The 12535-nt window shown below is 45.1% G+C and overlaps 1 protein-coding gene across 2 annotated transcripts in view; it reads right to left on the bottom strand.

Moving 5' to 3' along the window:
- Positions 1 to 12535, bottom strand: part of Nde1 (nudE neurodevelopment protein 1) — a 27624-nt gene that overhangs the window by 6673 nt on the left and 8416 nt on the right. Inside the window, exons 4-6 of one of the 2 annotated variants that reach the window (XM_005350358.2) lie at positions 10700 to 10848; positions 3785 to 3921; positions 985 to 1164 (exon numbers count right to left, since the gene is read on the bottom strand). In XM_005350358.2, the coding sequence (XP_005350415.1) occupies positions 985 to 1164; positions 3785 to 3921; positions 10700 to 10848 (466 nt within the window). The remainder of the gene's footprint in view (positions 1 to 984; positions 1165 to 3784; positions 3922 to 10699; positions 10849 to 12535) is intronic. The other variant, XM_026780419.1, reaches the window with a different exon arrangement.

Raw genomic sequence — 12535 nt, 5'->3', positions numbered from 1 at the left:
GTGGTAAACTGAGGAGGCTGTGTGCGGCCCTACTATGAAGGGTGGTAGACTGAGGAGGCTGTGTGCGGCCCTACTGTGAAGGGTGGTAAACAAGATGTCAACCATATATGAGCATTTGCCTGATTCATCAGCCGAGAGGCGGGGGCAGAACTCAAAATTTTCAGTTTTAAGCACACCAATTACTTTGGGCCCATTTCCAAGTAGATCTATTGCAGAACTCCTCCTCCCCCTCATACGTATTTATTTATGAGATAGTCACTCACTATGTAGACCAGGCTAGCCTTGAACGTTCAATCCTATTGCTTCTGCCTCAAGAACACAGAGATTACAGATATGTACTATCATGTCCAACCCATGATGCTTTTAACTTTTATTTGTATGTGACTGGAGTGGTCAGCTAGGATGGACCCACATCCTTCTGTTCTTTACCACAGGATGTGTTACGCCCTGCGTCACTCAAACCCCCCCTGTCATGTATCATAACAGCCTGCCCCACTGATCCCCACACAACTCCCTAACCCTGAGCTAGATCCACACCACCTTACCCAGGACCCACACTAGGTTCTCACCAGGACAAATCTTTCATTTATTCACTCATTCATTTTGAGTCAGGGTCTCTCTACAAAGCCCTAGCTGGGGCTGGAGAGATGGCTCAGAGGTTAAGAGCACTGACTGCTCTTCCAGAGGTCCTGAGTTCAATTCCCAGCAACCATATGGTGGCTTACAACCATCTGTACTGAGATCTGGCGCCCTCCTCTGGTGTGCGGGCATACATCGAGGCAGAATGTTGTATACATAATAAATGAGTAAATATTTAAAAAAAAAAAAAAAGCCCTAGCTATCCTGGAATTCACTATGTAGAGTGGCCTTGGACTCAGATCTCCACCTGCTTCTGCCTCTCAAGTACTGGGCTTAGAGGTCTGCATCACCATGTCTGGCCTCTTTGAATCAAGGAAAATTTTTCCCTTTGCCCCATCTCCTTACCACGTCTGAATATTCCTGGTGTGTTTAAACCAGAGCTGGGTCCTCGATGAGCTATGGGAGTGGACGGCATAGAGCCTGTAGCCTGTACAGCCATGTCTGTCCTCTCTGTTTCCCCAGAGCCTGGCAAGGGTGTCCGGGGCTTGTCTTGCTTCTGCTGCACAGCCAATTCCTGCCGCAGATCTATGCCGGGAAAGGAGCCAGAATGTGAGCCCTCTCTTCTGGGTGAGGATGAAGCCAAAACAGGAGGGCTACAACCCAGAAATCAACCTTGAAACCCTGACTAGCGGGACACCCACATGTCCTCCTAACAGTTATACAAAACAACACACTTCCTTTCTGCAGGATACAGAAGAACACGAAACGATGGTACATGCTTCACCATGCTAATGCTCAGAAAGACTTCACATTGAGGTACAGACAGAATCCCAGGGGAAACTACCCACTCTCCACCCCCCAGGGCCCTTCCCTCTGGAACATGTGACCAAGTTTTGGTTTTTTTCTGTGTGCTGTTGTTTTTTCTTTTCTTTTTGAAACTTGGGAACAGTTTTATTCGACTTTAAAAGAGAAACCCAAGCAGGCAAGCTTGAAATCTTAGCAGCTACTGAAAGGAAGTTAAGAGAAAAGGAAGAGAGAAAGCCACATCTTTGAGTCAGACTAGTGTACTCAGCAATGGCAGGGAGTAAGGAGGCACAAGGGAAAGTAATTCAGAAAGTAGGGTAAACGTGGAGCAGCAGACTGTAGGACCCAGCCCTGACAAGCTCAACAGATGCCCAAGTCTCAGTAGTTTACCCTAAGGCAATACCTGATTTCAAGAAAGGCCACAAACTGTGACCACCCAAGCATCACCCAGGAACAGACCATCCAAAGGAAATTCCTAACGTTCCAACCATAGTAGATAGGACCACCTGCCAGCACTTAACCCTGGCGTTTCACCAGGACACCACTAGACAAATGTCAGCCAATCAGGAGTCCTGAACCTTAGAAATCCTTCACCCCCACCTTTGCTACTATAAAAACCTAACCCCAACTGAGCTGGGGGTTGGTCTCCATCACTCCAACATGTTGAACACATGGAGAGACTGAGTTTGCAAGCGTGTGTAAGAATAAAAGCTCTTTGCTGTTACACTCAGGACTCGGTCTCCTAGTTGGTTTCTGTGATTTGGGCATAACACAGATGACTGTCTTTCTGCTAAGTATCCAGGACAGACTCAAATACTTGATCCTCCTGAGTCAGCCTCCTGAGCACTAGACTCCGCGTGTCCACCCAACCTTTGCAGACCTCCTCTGCATAGTTCACATGTGCTGTGAGCTCCTATTGCATGTAATGCAAGTGACTTTAGGAAGCATTAGCTGTGGATATGCCACTTCCTGCCTCTGACTAATTCCCTCCCCTTCCGTGAAGGGTCTGGCCCATCTTTCCCAAAACAACAGTCTACCAATGCCCACTCATTTTAATAACTGTTTAACACTCCACAAAATAAATTCCTATGATTTATTGGCATCTCATTACTGATGGCTCTTACCTGTTTGGATCAGATGTGCTTCAGATTTCAGCGCTCTTTAAATTTTGTGATATTTGATTGACTTTACCAATCAATTGAGAATTTTCCCATCCAGTGCTTTTTTGCTTGGTTGTTTATGGTTTTTTTTTTTTTTTTTTTTTTTTGCTTTATTTTGTTTTTGAGACAGGGTCTCTGAAGAACAGGCTGGTCTTGAATTTGCTATAAAGCCATGGATGACCTTAAATAACTGATTCTCCTCCCTAGTGCAGGGATCACAGGTTTGCACCAACATGCCCAGCTCCACCAAGTACTCCTAATGGAATCCAACATGTTCTGAAATCTAAAACTATTTAAACTTGACTGTTACTTTTTCCTTCTTTTTTTTAAATTAATTTTTTTTTAATGTATACAGTGTTTTGCCTGCATGTATGCCTACAGACCATATCTCATTATAGATGGTTGTGAGCCACCATGTAGTTGCTGGGAATTCAACTCAAGACCTTTAGAAGAGCAGCCAGTGCTCTTAACCGCTGAGCCATGTCTCCAGCCCTGATTGCTGCTTTTAAAACCTTACCTAGTAACTACACCATTGGAAATCAAATTTTTGAAGAAAGAAAGAAAGAAAAAGGAAAAGAAAGGAAGAATGGACAGGCATGATGGTGCAAACCTTTAATACTAGTACTCAGGAGCCAGAAGCAGGTAGACATTTATGAGTTCAAGGTCAGTCTGGTCTACAAAAGGAGTTCCAAGACAGCCATGGCTATTACATAGTAAACCCTGTCTTGAAAAACAAAAATAAATAATAAACAAGAAATTAGGACTTGGAACAAAGTCTCTTAAGCACTCAGCTTGGATGGATCACCAGTGAAGTTCTCATTAGTGTGAAAACTTCATGCCTGGAACAACAGTCAAAAGTTGACCAGCAATATAATGGCGTTTTTATCCCCCAAGAAACCCTTGTGTTTCTGCCAGGCCTCAAGCCTGCCTGGTATGGCTGGGATCATTCCCCAAGGGGTCATTTCTGCACCAAGGAGGACAAACCCAAGAACAAAGCTGGATCTGTCAATCCCAAGGCTTTTCCTGAAACCATGAGGTTTCTGAGTCATCCCAGGAATCCCCATCAGCAGCTGACAGTTCAGAGCACCCATCCTGGCAAGCTGTGCCTCTGCTCTGTGAGGCCCAGTTATGTACAGAACAGATCCAGATTAATTGGAAAGGCAGTGCTAGGCAAAGACAAGGACAGTATTGTCTTGGATGGAGTGGTACCATGCTGGGGGAAGACAGGGAAAGTCTCTGACCTCTTGCTTCATCCTTCAGCCTCTGCACAGATTCTAGGAGATTTTCCTTCTCATCCAGCTCACTCTCCAGGAAGGCATTTCTTTCGATTGCTTGATTCAAGCGCTGCTCAAAGTCTTCCAGAGACATGATTGTGGCTCTGGGTAAAAGAAACACAAAAAGTTATCCAAGATAGCAATGGCAGCATGTGTTGGTATCTGCAGGCCTGGAAAATGTGACAAAAGGCACGCGTGGGCAGTCCTAAATACCACAGGCCTGGTCAAGTCAGCTTCCTGGGCCTCAAGTTCTTCACCAACAAAATATGGGATCATTAGAGCTGAGAACAAGTTGTCTTGTGGGTCAGGTCTAATGATTTCCATATGGCCATTAGTGATGATCTAAGGCCCTGTCCGTAGCACCACATGCTCTGGCCCATCATTGACAGCAACCAGCTCTAGCTTGTCTAGGAATGCTAATTAGCATTCAGAACAGTCCAACACACACACACACACACACACACACACACACACACACACACACACACACACAGTCCAGCACTAATCCCTTAGTGACTTTAAAGTCAAGAAAGTGTTACTGTAGATGTGGCAGTCACTAAGTACTTGAGCATCTATATGAGCTAAGATCCCCCAACACCCACACAAAAAGCTGGGTACACAGCATGAGCCTATTATCCCAGTATCAGGAGGTTTTCTAGCCATCCAGCCAGCCTATCCAGAATAGGGAGCTCTAGATTCACCTAGAGACCCTGTCTCAAAAATACGACGGGTGACTGAGAATACCTGCTGCTGATCTCTGCCACCCTGCCTCTATGTGCACACACTTGTGATGAGAAAAACCAAAGCTTCCAAAGCTCTGGGCATTCAGTCCCCCATCCAGCTGCCCCCCAACAGACACTGCTTTGTAAACAGGGTAGGTATTTCACTAGAACACAGTGATAAATGGTGGTAAAGGCACCAAGAAGGGCTGTAACTTCAAAACAACAATAAGAAGAATCCATTCAGTGTTTAACTCAGGCCCAGAACTTTCTCTATGTGACGTGAGGCAGGAGTAAAGTGGTCCAAACAGTAAACCATGGGCTTTTCAAGCTCATGTTGACACTTTTTTTTTTTTTTTTTTTTTGTTTCTCAAGACAGGATTTCTCTGTAGCTTTGGAGACTATCCTGGAATTAGCTCTGTAGACCAGAGCTCTGGCCTCGAACTCACAGTGATCCACCTGCTTCTGCCTCTGGAGTGCTGGGATTAAAGGTGTGCGCCACCACCACCCGGTTCATGATGGCACTTTAAGGCATCTGGGGAGCTGTATGCAACTGCATTTTCTGCAGTAGGAAGCAGGTTTGGAGTCCTCCGTGTAAACTGGGGTCTTCAACTGTAGTGGGAGGTTGAATTTGTTAACTTATTCAACATTCCCTATTAACGTGTTAGAGAGGCTGGAGAGATGGCTCAGAGGTTAAGAGCACTGGTAGCTCTTCCAGAGGACCTGAGTTCAATTTCCAGCAACCACATGGTGGCTCACAACCATCTGTAATGAGATCTGGTGCTCTCTTCTGGTATGGAGGTGTACAGGCAGAAGGAACACTGTATATATAATAAGTAAATAAATTAAAAAAATAAAACAAAACAAAGCATCATGTTAGTACCTGTTTGTTCAAGTTACCTAAGGTGCCTATCTAGTGACAAGAGGAAAGCATTCAATTAGAGAATAGGGATCTAGATGGAGGACATGAATGCTTCTGGGAAAACAAATGTGTGCTCAAGACTCAGGAGGCCCAAGAGGTAAAGACACTGGTCCCCTAGGCTAGGGAGATGGTTCAATAGTTAAAGCAACTGCTACATGTACAAGGACCGGAGTTGGGATCCTGAGATGCCATATAAATACCAGATGAGCATGGTGGCACCTGGCGCCTTCTCCTGGCAAGTGTAATTTTCTTTTGTTTGTTTGTTAGAAGGAGACAGACTTGAAAGACCAATGGTAAAGAATCATTACAGGTAGGAAGCTCACACCTCTCTATGAAGTCTCAAAAACAAAACAGGTCAGGTGTAATGATATATCTTTGTAATCCTAACACTTGGGAAGCTAACACATGAAGGTTACAAGTTCAAGGCTAGCCTGGACTAAATAAAGAAACCCTGTCTCAATCCCTGCCCCTCCCAAACTAGGAAAAAAAAAACAATAAAAACATATGCCAAATGTCTTATGTATTTGCCTTCCTCTGCCTTCTGAGTGCTGGGATAAAGGTATGTGCCACCACGCCTAATTCAAGCCAAGTGTTTTAAAAGACTAGAGAACAAAAGGCCCTCCTAACTGTGACTGTCTTGAATACGCGAAAGTCAAATAACCCATGCACACTAACTAAAGCACACATCAGACAAAACCAAAAGAAACTCCAGATTTAGACTCATGTCAAAGACAAACAGATGAAAGTCTCTTAGAAGCAATGAAAATACCCACACAAATCTAGTTTCAACATACTAGGTAGGGTGACAAATTTTGAATTCTAACACTTAGGAGGTAGAGGCAGAAGGATCAGAATCTCAAGGCTATCCTTGGCTACGGAGTGGGTACAAGGCCATGTAGGCTACACGAAACTCTGTCTACTGTCCCCAAAACTCTAACTTCAAAATGTGTAAACTAGTGTGAGATGTAGTTTGGTGGTAGAGCACTTGCCCAGTGTGCTTTTCGTTTGTTTTGTTTTTGTTTTATTTTGAGACAGGGCTTCTCTGTAGCCTTGAAGCCTGTCCTGGAACTAGTTCTTGTAGACCAGACTGGCCTCGAACTCAGAGATCCACCTTGGTTCTGGATTTGATTCCAAATACTGAATTAGAAGAGAGAAAAAGAGGGAGGAAGGGAGGGAAATAGGTGATGTGGGAGTGTCACATATCAATCTGTTGATTTCATTGGTTAAGCAAAAGAAACCGCTTGGCCCTGATAGGTTAAAACATAGGCGGGGGGAGTAAACAGAACAGAATGCTGGGAGGAAGAGGAAGTTAGCTCAGAGAGACGCCATGCTCCCCTCTCCTGGGCAGACGAGAGAGTTCTGCTCTCTGAGGCACATGCGATGAAGCTCCGACTCAGGATGGATGTAGGCTAGAATCTTTCCAGTAAGCACACCTCGGTGCTACACATTATTAGAAATGGGCTAGTCCAGGTGCGAGAGTTAGCCGAGAAGAGGCTAGATATAATGGGCCAAGCAGTGTTTAAAAGAATACAATGTCCATGTAATTATTTCGGGGCATAAGCTAGCCATGCGGCCGGGGTGCTGGGGATGCAGCTCCGCCGCTCCTATTACTACAAATAGGCTGAGAGGAAAAGAATGAGAATGTAGCTCAGAAAATGAATACCATAGCTATAGGTTTCTAGAATTCAAAGCTGAGGTGAACCCATTTCTCATCTATTTGGCAGGAATTCTAAGCCTAATAATCACTGTGTTAAGGAGGCAAATTGGAAAACGAGGATTTGGTAAAGAGCCACTGGGAATATACACTGGTCCTATCCAAGGCACATAGGCGTGTGTCCTCAGACAGGATCCTACTGCTCAGGTACACATCATAGGAGGTTGTTTATCACAGAGGCACTGATCAGTAAAGACATGCAGCCCCAAGAGCCTGGATAAGTCAGTCACCATGGTATCAGCCAATGTCAGCCTCAGTAGATGAACAAGGGTGTTTTGTTGTCCTTCAATAGACAGATATCTTCAGCGCCCATTGTTAAGTGAAAAAGCAAGATGTTCAACTCTGAGTACAAAGTGTTCTGTTATGGGGGACTGGAGGTGGAGGAATAACAATGCCTTTTGTTTTACTCTATCAGCCTATGTTAATTATACATAAAGATTTCTTTATAACATTTCACACATGAACATCATTTTGATCATGTTTGCCATGACCACTCATTATCCTATTCTGTCCCCCACTCCCTCCTGTGTTATTCCACTGTTTTGGGTTTTTTGTTTTTGTTTTTGTTTTTTTGAGACAGGGTTTCTCTGTGGCTTTGGAGCCTGTCCTGGAACTAGCTCTGTAGACCAGGCTGGTCTTGAACTCACAGAGATCCGCCTGCCTCTGCCTCCCGAGTGCTGGGATTAAAGGCATGCACCACCATTGCCCGGCTATTCCATTGTTTTTATGTCTTTAGTGTGTGTGACCCAATGAGCCAATGTGATTGCTTCCAGGAGCATGTATATTGCAGAGTGCTGCCTCGCTGAAGGGAAGCCTCAGCTGTAGCCATTAACTACCTGTCAATCTTCGGGAAGGCGAAGAGGTCTCATGAGCTCCTGCCAACTTTCATGACAGAGTATTTGGTTTTTGTTTGTTTGAATTTCCATTAAAAACAAATAAACAAACAAAAACTCCTAGAGATAGCTCAGCAGTTAAGACTATATACCACACTGCTCCTGCAGAGGACCCCCATTCAGTTCCCAGGACCCATGTCAGGTGGCTCACAAACTCCAGCTCCAGAGGATCCATACCTCTGACATCCATTGACACCTACATATACATATACAGAGATACAATTAAAATCTTTTTAAAAGGGTCTGTAGAGATCACTCAGTGTTTAAAAGTACTGCTTGCTCTTCCAGAAGACCAGGGTTCAATTCCCAGAACCCACATGGCAACTCAGAATTTCTGTAAATCTAATTTTAGGAGATCAATGCCCTCTCCTGACCTCTATAAGCACTGTAACAAGGTGCACAAAAAAGTTTTAAACCTCTTAAAAATTCAAAGAAACTGGGCTGGAGAGATGGCTCAGCGATTAAGAGTGCTGGCTGCTCTTCCAAAGGTCCTGAGTTCAGTTCCCAGCAACCACATGGTGGCTCACAACCATCTGTAATGAGGTTTGGTGCCCTCTTCTGGCCTTCAGGCATACATGCAGACAGAATATTGTATAATAAATAAATAAGTATTTAAGAAAAAAAAATTCAAAGAAACAAGCCAGGCATGGTGGCACATGCCTTTAATCCCAGCACTCCAGAGGCAGAAAAATCCTGTCCCGAAAACAAAACAAAAGAGAAAAGAAAGAAAAACAAAACAAAAACAAAGAAACAAACAAACAAAAAAACTATCTTGGGCTGGTGAGGATAATTCAGTGGTTAAAAGTGCTAAAGTACTTGCTGTTCTTGCAAAGAACTGAGTTTGGTTCCCAGCACCCACAGCAGGCAGTTCACCCTCTCCTGTGACCCCAGCTCCAGGGGATTTGAAGCCTCTTCTGGTTTTTGCAGGTAACCATACACAGGTGCATTTATACATACACATAATTAAGGATAATAAGACGGGGCTGGGAAGATGACTCAGTGGTTAAGAGCACTGACTGTTCTCCCAGAGGTCCCGGGTTCAATTCCCAGCACCTACATGCAGCTCACAACTGTCTCTAACTACAGTTCCAGGGACCTAACACCCTTACACAGACAAAAAACACCAATGCACACTAAATAAATAACTTAAAAAAATAAGACTAAGTCTGGGAATTAGTTTTGAACTGTGCAAATGTACTAACTTCTTGTGGAAAACTTATTCATCGATTGATTGGTTAATTTTTCAAGATAGGGTTTCTCTGTGTAGCCTGGGCTATCCTGGAACTCGACTAGACCAGACTGGCCTCAAACTCACAGAGATCCACCTGCCTCTGCCTCTCGTGCTGGATTAAAGGTGAGCACCACCACCGTCCAGCATGGAAACTGTATTACTGTCCCTTCACCCAAACCCTTGCTGAAGCCTCACTGTGGGTGGAATATACTCAGTGTGACCAAGTGATTTATTTGCTTTTGATCAAGGATGTCTGTGTGTTTCAGAATGTGGCTTCACAGACTGTCTTAGTTAGGGCTACTATTACTGTGTAATCGCCATGACCAAAGCAGTTTGGAGAGGAAGGGCCGATTTGGCATACATTTCCACATCACTGTTCATCGCTAAAGAAAGCTGGGGCAGGAACTCAAGCAAGGCAGGATCCTGAAGGCAGGAGCTGATGCGGAGGCCAAGGAGGAGATCTGCTTACAGGCTTGTTTCCCACAACTTGCTCAGCCTGCTTTCTTATAGGACCTAGGACCAGCAGGTCAAAGATGGCCCCACCCACATGGGCTAGGACCTCCCCACCATTAAGAAAATGCCCTACCGGCTTGCCTACAGCCTTTTTGGAGGTATTTTCTTAACTGAGGCTCCCTCTTCTCAAATGACTCTCACTTGTGTCAGGTTGACATAAAACTATCCAAGACACATACCACAAACTATAGACTGAACCAAATATAAATCCACAAATGGATGCCAGGATTAATAAGAAATTAACATGCAATGGAACTGAGTTTAATACCCTAGGGGAAAAGATGAAAGGTCGAATAAACTGAAGAAAACCAAACTGGACTGGCACTGTGTTCTAACCATAAGGAGAAATAAGTAGGCATAATAAAGGTGAAAAGCAGCAGGTGGCGCACGCCTTTAATCCCAGCACTTGGGAGGCGGAGGCAGACAAATCTCTGTGAATCTGAGGCCAGCCTGGTCTACAAAGTGAGTTCCAGGACAGCCAGAGCACAGAGCCAGAGCAGGCAGAGAAACCCTGTCTCAAATAAACAGATAAATAAGTAAGGAGACCCTGAGTCTAAGATGGAAGGTAAGTACCTCGAATACTCAAGGCTGTCCTTTGGCACACATGGATGCACACACGCATTCAAGAATGGAGGCAAAGGAAAAGACATTTTCAGGTAAGCAAAAGTCCTACCGCATCCTATAAAAAACCCCAAGGGTAGTCTTTCAAGCTGAAGGAGGAAGAAGAGAACAGACAGAAATTCCACATCTTCAGGAAGGTGGGAAGACACCAGAAACAGTAAACAATCTCCATCTTGCCCATGCGATTAGGGCTTTGTTTTGCTCACCACCAAGGTCATCACACTCAATTCTGTACTTGTTGCCTCGCAGACCTTTCCTCGCCTACCTACCGTTTGGCTCTCTCCAGATCATCATTGGCTTGTTCCAATTCCCGGATATATTTCTGCAATTGATCTTTAATGGCTTTCGTCTGAGCCAGATCAGCCTCCAAGGCTGAGATCTGCTGGTAGCCTTCTGAATGTTGCATTTCAAACTTCTCCTGCAGGACAGAACGGAAGCCAGGTCGGTGACTGAAGCCTCTGACAAACCCTGTTTACACCCAGTACAGCAAATGTGGGACGGTATTCCTGGACAGCGCCATCTATCTGCAGAAGACATTTGATGGCTTCAGGCACTGAAAATAAGTTCTTCCCCCTCCTCCCACCTTAGCAACAACATCTTATCTTCTTTGTCTAGTGTGTACCAAACTGGTCAAACCAGCTAAGTACCCGAGAAGCGAAGGACAGTCTTGTCCCGATCTTCCTGCCTCCACCTCCCAAGTGCTAAGGCTATAGGCATGAGCTTCCACGCCCAGTTATGCTGTGCTGGGGATTAAACCCAGGGCTTCATGTGTGCTAGGTGATGGTTCTCAGTCTACAACCGAGGCACATCCTCAACATGACCCCAACATCCTAAGGAATATTTCTCCCTTCATTTTCAGTTCCCTGAGTTATGCTTCACACCACTCCTGCAAGGCTGCTTTACGCTTCCTCCCCCAACCTCCCCTACTCAGTCAACAGAATCTTCTTTCCTCAGACCTGAAATTTCAGGTGAGAAGCAGTTGTCCTATTGGTGTGATGAAATACCACAGCCAAAGCAACTTGGGGAGGAAAGGGTTTATTTGGCTTACACTTCCATATCACTGTTCATCATCAAAAGAGGTCAGGACAATAACTAAAACAGGGCAGGAACCTGGAGGAGGAGCTGAGGCAGAGATCATGGAGGAGTGCTGCATACTGGCTTGCTCCTCATAAAGCTTGCTCAGTTTGCACATTTTTTTTTCAAGACAGGGTTTCTCTGTGTAGCTTTGGAACTCGCTGTAGTCCTGGAGCTCACCCTGTAGACCAGGCTGGCCTCGAACTCACAGGATCTGCCTGCGTCTATCTCCCGAGTGCTGGGATTAAAGGCGCGCGCCACCATTGTCAGGCTTAGTCTGTGTTTTACAGAACCTAGAACCTGTCCAGTGCTGGCACCACTCACAATGGGCTGAGCCCTCCTCCATCATTCGCTCATTAAAAAATACCCTACAGTCAGATCTTATAGTGACATTTTCTTGAGGTTCCCTCCTTTCAGATGACTCTAGCTTGTATCAAGGTGACATAAAACTAGCTGGGACTACATAAAATGGTGGGAGTAAGTGACAGTCATTCAAAGTATGTACGCCCTGACTTTCCCAACTGCTAATCCTCTTAGCACTTGCCATCCTGTCCTCTCTCACCTGGTCCCTTCAGTGCCCAACAACCCTCATTCAAGGTGTCCACAGCCAAAGGAAGCCGCGTGTACTTGCCCAGGCCTCAGCTACAATTCAAAATGGCCCTGCTTTACACACGAGCACTGTACTTGAGAAAAGTAGTAGGAATGATATCGGTTGCGTGTACCTCCGAAAAGGAGACATCGGATACTTAGTGTGACAACCATCCTAACTTTTTGATCCACGACACTCCCTAGTGTAAGGGAGGGAAGCTCAGTACTTTCCAAGACCAAGGACTAGTCAGGGTCACACCTTACTGGTTAGCTCGTGCTGACTGTGCACCCGGCCTTTGGGCTGGTATGTGTTAACTTGTCTGATCCTATGTGAGAGATATGGAAACTAAGATTCAGTTACTTGCCTGGCCCAAGGTGTTAAAGCAAGAATACCAAGCAATTTCCATGCAGGCCACTAAGAAAGTAGAGAGAGAGAGGGAGAG

This window comes from Microtus ochrogaster, chromosome 7 (assembly GCF_000317375.1).
Source record: "Microtus ochrogaster isolate Prairie Vole_2 chromosome 7, MicOch1.0, whole genome shotgun sequence".
NCBI lineage: Eukaryota > Metazoa > Chordata > Mammalia > Rodentia > Cricetidae > Microtus > Microtus ochrogaster.
Note: the sequence above shows the minus strand (reverse complement) of the source record. Positions and strands in the feature narration are given on the sequence as shown.